At 35.4% G+C, this 9,223-nt stretch overlaps 1 protein-coding gene across 1 annotated transcript; it reads right to left on the bottom strand.

Moving 5' to 3' along the window:
- Nucleotides 1-3,326: 3,326 nt before the first annotated feature.
- On the bottom strand, nt 3,327-8,278 carry LOC136227427 (UDP-glycosyltransferase 79B6-like). Its single transcript, XM_066016089.1, has 2 exons — nt 8,052-8,278; nt 3,327-4,751 (listed from the first exon to the last, which is right to left on the bottom strand). Exon 2 carries the CDS (start codon nt 4,736-4,738, stop codon nt 3,404-3,406), a length of 1,335 nt encoding a protein of 444 aa, XP_065872161.1. The 5' UTR covers nt 4,739-4,751; nt 8,052-8,278; the 3' UTR covers nt 3,327-3,403.
- Between the last annotated feature and the right edge of the window lie 945 nt (nt 8,279-9,223).

The raw sequence follows: 9,223 nt of genomic DNA, 5'->3' as shown, positions 1-9,223 counted from the left end.
TCTCTAAACACGTATATTTTGGGGAAAATGTTTTACCAGGGTAAAACATTTTCCCTTATTTCTTCCATCATTTTCCATTGACTTGCCATTAATTTTCTCTCTCTTTACCAAACATCATCTAAATAATCTTAAAATAAAAAAGTTGAAGAATTAAAGTTGCTTAGAATATTAGTAGTTCTTAAAATATGTCATTTTTGAAGTCGTCAATGGTGATTTTAATAGTATCAATAGAAAAAGTCCTTATTTTGCTAAAGTTGAAAACCTCAATCCTCGTTTTGACAAAAAGTAAACCACATTCCTTTATCTGAAAATTAGTGAAACCACATGGATTTTATTTGAAATTTACCCTAAAATTTATATAATTTATTTATTATATTAATATAAGAATGACAAGAAATATTAGCATAATAAAATTATATCAATATAAATATAAAGTGTCTTTTTAATTAAAAATAAATAATGCCCCCATCGTAGAAAGAAACTTAAACTTTGCTTCATAAGAGAAACTCTAGTTCAATTTGACCCTTTTTGAAAGAATTCTGCTAAATTTTGTCCATGTTTATTTAAAAAAAGTAAAATTGAGCTTTTTAACACGATCAAAATTGAATTGTTTCGTACAACGAGAGTAAAACCCGAACTTTTTCGATAATACTACAGTCAAATTGATCCTTGTAAGATATGTTTTCTTCAATTTGATCCAAAACAGATTAGGCCTCTATGGAAACATTACTTTAAGAATGTGGATGGAGTTATCTTTGTTGTGGATAGCAATGATAGAGAAAGAATAACCGAAGCTAGGAACGAGCTTCATCGGATTTTAGGTGATGTTAGTCATCTCTTCGACTTATTCTCGTCTTCATATTTCGGATTATTATGTTAAAATCATGTTATATTATCCGTATGTTTTATATAATTATATATAATATAATAATGTTAATAATGTTAATCACGTGATGTCAGTTGAATTATCCAGGGTTAATTATAGACATAATACATCATTAGCTCCCTGAACTTGTCCATAATAGTAGATTGACTTCCTAAACTTTGTAAGTGTCTCACCAGCTCCCTGAACTTGCAACGTAACCATGTGGTTTGTAAAATTCTGCATTTGGATTCACTTTGTCAGAATTTGACTTCTAACGACTTCGAAATGAAAATTTTCAAGAATTAAATTATATATTAAACAACTTTTTAGATTTGATGTTATTTAGGTGGTGTTTTTTTATGTGAGAGAAAGTTAATATTTAGAGAGAAAACTCCAAAAATAATGATTTTGAAAAATTAAAAATATGATTCAATAGTAAATAGGGTAAATTCCAAAAACAACCCCTGTGGTTTGATGTTGTTCCAAAAAAACCCTTGTGGTTTGTTATTACAAAAAAAAGGACTGTGGTTTGCGCCGTTAACCAAAAAACGGAAAATGGCTTAACAGTGTTAAAATGCTGACGTGGCACAGGGGTAAGGTTGGAAATTCGATTTTTTTATTTTTTTTTAATTTTTCTTTTTTCTTTTTCTTTTTCTTCTTCTTCCTCTCCTCCTTCTTCTTCTCTCTCCTCCTTCATCTTCTTCCTTCTCCCTTCTCCCTTCTTCTTATTCCTTCTTCTTCTTCTTCCTTCTCTCCTCCTCCTTCTTCCTTCTCTCCTCCTTCTTCTTCCTCCTTCTTCTTCTTCTTCTTTTTTTCTATTCTTTTTTTTTTAAATTCCCTTACTCGAAGAAATCTGAAAAAATTTCAGATTTCTGGAAATTTTCCAGATTTGCGACGGAAATCTGGAAAATTTTTCAGATTTCCGTCAGAAATCTGGAATTTTCCAGATTTCATACGGAAATCTGGAAAATTCCAGATTTCTAGAAATTTCCAGATTTCCGAAGAAATCTGGAAATTTCCGAAACTTAAAAAAAAAGAAAAAAATAAAGGAAGAAGAAGAGGGATGAAGAAGAAGAAGAATGGAGGAGGGGAGAAGAAGGAAGAAGAAGAAGAAGAAGAAGGAAGAAGAAGAAGAAGAAGAAGAAGAAGGGAAGAAAGAGGAGGAGAAGAAGAAGGAGGAGGAGGAGAAGAAGAAGAAGAAGAAGGAAGAAGAAGAAAAAGAAAAAGAAAAAAAAAATAAAATTTCAAAAATTTAAAAAAAAAAGAAGAAGAAGAAGAAGAAGAAGAAGAAGAAGAAGAAGAAGAAGAAGAAGAAGAAGAAGAAGAAGAAAAATTAAAAAAAAAAAAAAAAAAAAATTTCCAACTCTACCCCTTGCCATGTCAGCATTTATAACGGTGTTAAGCCCTTTTCCGTTTTTCGGGTAACGGCGTAAACCACAGTCCTTTTTTTTTGTAAAAACAAACCACATGGGTTTTTTTGGAACAACATGAAACCACAGGGGTTGTTTTTGGAATTTACCCTAGTAAATATGATACTAAATAACTTTAATTCTTAAAAATTTCATTTTGGGTTGTTATCGGCCAAATTTGGCAAAGCAAAAAATCATGCTAAATTTTGCAACCACCTGATTGTGTTTGCAAAAAAAAAAAAAAACACATATACCCATTTGCAAATCGACGATACCACATGGTGTATATATATGTAATTAATCCAATTATCTATTATAAATCATGTTATCGTATCAAAAAATTTCGTTCTTACATTAAATGCAGAGAGAATTGAAGGATGCAAATTTGTTCGTTCTTGCTAATAAGCAGGATTCTCCAAACGCTATGCGTGTTGACGAGGTCGCTGATAAACTTGGACTGCATGCCCTTCACCAACGATGCTGGTAAATTCTTGTGTTATCGTGTCAGAAATTGATAGTAATAAAAGTAAATTAAATAAATTTTGTATACTTCCTTTGGCTATTTGTGATGAAGGTACATTCAAAGTTCATCTGCCTTGCTTGGACATGGACTGTATGAAGGTCTAAATTGGCTATCAAATAGTGTCACCAACAAGGCAATAATATAATGTATGATTCTTCCATGGCTATGAACCATTTTTCTATAAGGAAAATGAGATTAAATTCATTGTAACTAATTATTAAGGACGTGTTTGGTTCAACTGTCTGTAATTGTATGTTGCTAGTTAAAATTCTTTCCAAAATAATTACCGACTGATGTTTTTTTAATCCTAACTAGACTTATTTATGGATCTGTTGAACCCACTTGTTATGATTGGACCTAGACATGTTTCAAAAGAAAATGCTAAATGCTGCTGTTATATAAATCTAACCAAACGCTAGCTATATTTCCTGCGGTTTGGAGTGAAACTGCAGTTTCAAGAGAAAACGCTAAATGCTCTTCTGAAAAGCTGAAACAAACACCGTAACTTACACTAAATGCCATGAAAATATGCAATCCTATGTGTTATTCTTGCATTGCCAAAGCAATTATTCACCATTTACAGATAACAATCAAACTCAAAAAGATTCAAATTTTCTGCAATAAATCATGCAAGTTCTTAACAAAAGTATCAACATATGTTTCTTGCATATCTTTATCCAGTAGAAACTTTCTCCACCTAGCATGATTCCTCTTCATCGCCATAGCCATTTCACTATCCGCGCTCATAGCAGACACGATAGCATTGCTCAAACTCGCCTTCGAAATCCACCCGTTTTCTTGCCTCTTCACTTCAACTGCAACTTTCAATTCTTCAACCATTAGCATAGTGTGCACAACATGATCAAACTTCGGCGGAACAAGAACTATCTGGCAATTGCTCGCCATAGCTTCCCACATAGAACTCGAGCCACCGTGGCTAACGAAGCACCCAACGGACGGATGGTTCAGTATCTGCTCCTGTGGAACCCATCCTCCATGTACCAGACCTCTTTCTTGAACCCTTTCTTCAAACCCATCAGGCATTGCTTCTTCCATGGTGAAGCAATCACTTGGTTGAGATAAGGCAGCAAGAAACGGCATCCCACATAACTCAAACCCGAGAAGTAGCTCTTGGAACTGATTCTTTTGTAGTATGTGTTGGCTCCCAAATGCACAGAACACCACAGAACCTGGTTGAAACTTGTTGAGCCATTTTTCGCATTTCTCGTCGAGGGGTGCTTCAGCTTTTTCCAGCAGCAAGAGAGGCCCTGTTAGCAGGACAGGTTTTGCAAGATGTTGTGCAATATGATCAGTGAAACGAGCTTCAATTTCGTAGCAAGTCCTAATAGCTAACGCATCACACTCCTTTGCACCGGTGTGTAATCTCTCGTAAAAAGACACCCCACTGCCGAACTGATCAGCAACCGGTTTGATAGAAAACTCCGCCCGGACCTTCTCCACATATTTCACGGATCCAATCATCATTTCCTTACAAGGTACTATGACTAGAGACAGCAAAGCTGCACATACAATGCTGTACCTAATAGACTTAAAGCCTAATTCTCTACCTAGAGAAGGAACCCAGAAAGCGAAATCGAAAAGCACGAAATCAGGCATGATTGTGGCTAAAATGGCTTGAACTTGGTCTCTTGTTTGATCAAAGGCTGTGCAGAGGTGGGTCTGGAGTGAGATGGGTATGTCAGATAGAGTTTCAACACCATGAGGAAGGCCTTCAACATGAGGAATGGTGAGAGGAAAGAAGTGAATGAGGTTTGGGAATCTGTTGAGTTTGGCTAGTTTTGGCTCAACTCCTTTAGGTAATAAGAAAGAGATTTTGTGACCTCTTTCAGCAAGTTTATTAGAGAGGTGAAGATAGGGTATGAAATGCCCAAATGCAAGCCATGGATACATAGCTATGTGAAGACCTGAGCTGCTCTTCATCTTGCTATACTATCTGTCAAAACAGTTTATCATAATCGTGTTATGTGATGTATCTATTCGAAGGATAAGGTACAAATGTAGCTTTATAGTTACCGAGGGAGAACAGATTTAGACTCTACATTTAAAATCGTGCAATGTAAGGATTAACGTTTTGTAGATGGAACAATTGCAAACGTCAGATTCAACAGGTGCGTACCAAATGTTAGTACTACAACATAAGTGAGAGTATAAATTTGTTTTCCCTATAACCATAGTACTAAATTCATAGCTTGGGTGGTGCAGACGGGAACCAAATTAACGAGAAATCGACTTTTGTTGAAGTCTAAAAGTGCTACCTCTATAAACCAGTAGTGCTAACATTGCACATTTGTGGTTAATGAAGTCTAAAATTGCTCGATCTATAAACCGTTAGTGCTAACATCGCATGTGATTTTACAAGTGAAGTCTAAACACATAGCTAAATTACCGAGGGAGAACAAATTTAGACTCTACATTTAAGATAGTGCAATATTAGCATTAATTTTGTAGATGGAAAAATTGCAAATTCGACTAGCTGAAGATTCAACAGGAGCATACCAAATGTTACTACTACAACATTGTACGGTTTAATAAGTGGAGTTTAAATTTGTATTCCCTATAACTATAGTACTAAATTCATAGCTTGGGTGGTGCAGACCGGAACCAAATTAACGAGAAATCGACTTTTGTTGAAACGTGTTATTAATGAAGTTTAAAAGTGCTACATCTATAAAGTGTTATTGCTAACATTGCACATGTGTGGTTAATGAAGTCTAAAATTGCTCGGTCTATAAACCTTTCGGCTAACATTGCATGGGATATGTGAAGTCTAAACACATAGCTAAATTACCGAGGGAGAACAAATTTAGACTCTACATTTAAAATTGTGCAATGTTAGCATTAACGTTTTGTAGATGGAACAATGTAACGGCAGATTCAATAGGAGCCTACCAAATGTTAGTACTACAACATTGTACGGTTTAATAAGTGGAGTTTAAATTTGTATTCCCTATAACTATAGTACTAAATTCATAGCTTGGGTGGTGCAGACCGGAACCAAATTAACGAGAAATCGACTTTTGTTGAAACGTGTTATTAATGAAGTTTAAATCTATAAAGTGTTATTGCTAACATTGCACATGTGTGGTTAATGAAGTCTAAAATTGCTCGGTCTATAAACCTTTCGGCTAACATTGCATGGGATATGTGAAGTCTAAACACATAGCTAAATTACCGAGGGAGAACAAATTTAGACTCTACATTTAAAATTGTGCAATGTTAGCATTAACGTTTTGTAGATGGAACAATGTAACGGCAGATTCAATAGGAGCCTACCAAATGTTAGTACTACAACATTGTACGGTTTAATAAGTGGAGTTTAAATTTGTTTTCCCGTACTAAATTCATAGCTTAGGTGGTGCAGACGGGAACCAAATTAACGAGAAATCAACTTTTGTTGAAATGTGTTATTAATGAAGTCTAAAAGTGTTACATCTATAAAACATTAGTGGCTAACATTGCATATGTGTGGTTAATGAAGTCTAAAATTGCTCGATCTATAAACCGTTAGTGCTAACACTGCACGGATTTTATACCTGAAGTCTAAACACACAGCTAAATTACCGAGGGTGAACAAATTTAGACTCTACATTCAAAATCGTGCAATCTTAGCATTAATTTTGTAGATGGAACAAATGCAAATTCGACCAACGGAAGATTCAACCGAAGCCTACCAAATGTTACTACTACAACATTGTACGGTTTAATAAGTGGAGTCTAAATTTGCTTTCCCTATAACCATAGTACTAAATTCATAGCTTAGGTGGTGCAGACCGGAACCATTAACGAGAAATTGACTTTTCTTGAAATTTGTCACTAGTGAAGTCTAGAAGAGCTATATCTATAAACTGTTATTGCTAACATTGCATATGTGTGGTTAATGAAGTCTAAAATTGCTCGATCTATAAACCTTTCGGCTAACATTGCACGGGATATGTGAAGTCTAAACACATAGCTAAATTATCGAGGGAGAACAAATTTAGATTCTACATTTAAAATCGTGCAATGTTAGCATTAACGTTTTGTAGATGGAACAATGTAACGGCAGATTCAACAGGAGCCTACCAAATGTTAGTACTACAACATTGTAAGGTTTAATGCGTGGAGTCTAAATCTGTTTTCCGTGTAACCATAGTACTAAATTCACAGCTTGGGTGGTGCAGATGGGAACCAAATTAACGAGAAATCGACTTTTGTTGAAATGTGTCATTAGTGAAGTCTAAAAGTGCTACATCTATAAGCTGTTATTGCTAACATTGCACATGTATGGTTAATGAAGTCTAAAATTGCTCGATCTATAAACCTTTAGTGCTAACATTGCACAGGATTGTATACCTGAAGTCTAAACACACAGCTAAATTATAGAGGGAGAACAAATTTAGACTCTACATTTAAAATCGTGCAATATTAGCATTAATTTTGTAGATGAAACCACTGCAAATTCGACTAACGGAAGATTCAACAAGAGCCTACCAAATGTTAGTACTACAATAAGGTACGGTTTAATACGTGGAATCTAAATCTGTTTTCCCCTGTGATCATAAGACTAAATTCATAGCTTGGTTGATGCAGACGGGAACCAAATTAACGAGAAATCGACTTTTGTTGAAATTTGTCATTAATGAAGTCTAAAAGTGCTACATGTATAAACCATTAGTGCTAACATTGCATATGTGTGGTTAATGAAGTCTAAAATTGCTCGATCTATAAACTTTTAGTGCTAACATTGCACGTGATTTTATACGTGAAGTCTAAACACATAGCTAAATTACCGAGGAAGAACATATTTAGACTCTACATTTAAAATCGTGCAATATTAGCATTAATTTTGTAGATGGAACAATTGCAAATTCGACTGACTGAAGATTCAACAGGAGCCTACCAAAATGTTAGTACTACAACATTGTACAGTTTACTACGTGGAGTCTAAATCTGGTTTTATATGCGAAGTGTACCCAAATAAGCATTTAGCTTATAGCTTTTGTTATCATATTCATACAGAATAAACATAACCCAGACCAAATCTTACAAATTCAATTAAAATTCAGAGCTGCACTTTCAAGAATTAGATCGGAGTTAACTCAATAAAGAAAACCAGACAGAATTTCATGAATTCAATGAAAAATTCAGAGCTGCGCTTTCTAGAATCAGGTCGAAGTGTACTCAATTCAGTTAGGGATTATTGGATTACGCTTGATGCTGAAATTAATCAAACTCAAATAGCATTATTACTTACCGGAGTAACCGACTGATCTGAGAATAAGCTGATCAAGGGCAAGGCACCGGCACTTCTCCTTGGGATTTGCAGCACCGATGGCAAGTTTAACCGCAAAGATAGATAAAGTATGAAAATACTTGTATCATTTACCCGCCAACCTTAATCAATAAATGTTGCCGGGATCCCTCTGCCACACCAGCAGTAGCGCTGATGTGGCACAATTTGAGCTCAGTCTGGATTGTCTGGGATCGTAGTAAAAAATTCAAATAGTTAACGGGGTGTTTGTTACGAGGAATATAGGAGGTGAGATAAGGATACAAAACACGAGATAAGTTATCCAGTGTTTGTTTGAGAGATAGACGAGTGAGACAGACGAAGGATAAGCCTCTTATCCCTCAAATCCTATACCCATGAGGGGGTGGTATAAGAAGACGGATAAGCTCCTGTGATTTTAATAGGATGGAAATGTTCATCTTATCCCTCAAATTAATATTATGCAGTTTAAATAAGGTTAAAACAGTAAAATGTATTATTTTATCCCTATCTCTATCCCACATACCAAACATTGAGTAATAATTCTCGACTATTATATTTTTATCCTTATCCCAACCATTTATCTTTATCCATATCCCAACCTTTATCCCTATCTCAATAGAATACCAAACGCCCCGTAAGTCCTCTCTCTCTAACGCATCTCTCTCTAGAAAAACATTCAATCTCTCTGCTCGTCTTCATTTTCCTTTCCTGCTAAACCATCACTAATGATAGCTCCTTTTGTCATCCTAGAACATGTAATAATCTCGCTCTCGCTGGTGACTGCAGATCCTTGAGCAGTGCCAATTCGGTTTTTCCAGTGAGCAAATTAACTAGAGAAAACTGAAGATTGTTGCAAACTCTATTATAATGGTTGATGCGTTAACCTTCCACAACCAATCTATACAGTTCGAGTCGTCCACTTTATGAACTTTCAAAGGTAGCATGGAGGGTTCCCTGAATAATCGGTCACTGTCGGATGGGGAGGGAGAAGAGCTTGACCTCAGTGGTCCATCGTCCAATCCAATTGCGAAGAATGATGGACTTTTGTTGATTAGAAGGTCCTTGACGGACCGATCCATAAATTGTGTGGCGATGAAGGCTAGATTGGCTACTATGTGGAGACCTGGCAAGGGTGTGACTATCTCTGAAATTGC

The sequence above is a fragment of the Euphorbia lathyris genome, chromosome 4 (genome assembly GCF_963576675.1).
Source record: "Euphorbia lathyris chromosome 4, ddEupLath1.1, whole genome shotgun sequence".
NCBI classification, from domain to species: Eukaryota; Viridiplantae; Streptophyta; class Magnoliopsida; order Malpighiales; family Euphorbiaceae; genus Euphorbia; species Euphorbia lathyris.
The sequence above is the reverse complement of the archived record's forward strand: the minus strand, read 5'-3'. Positions and strand labels throughout refer to the sequence as shown.

What these genes read in the sequence shown, in the direction of transcription:
- LOC136227427 (XM_066016089.1), bottom strand. Translation starts at nt 4,738, where the DNA reads ATGAAGAGCAGCTCAGGTCTTCACATAGCTATGTATCCATGGCTTGCA.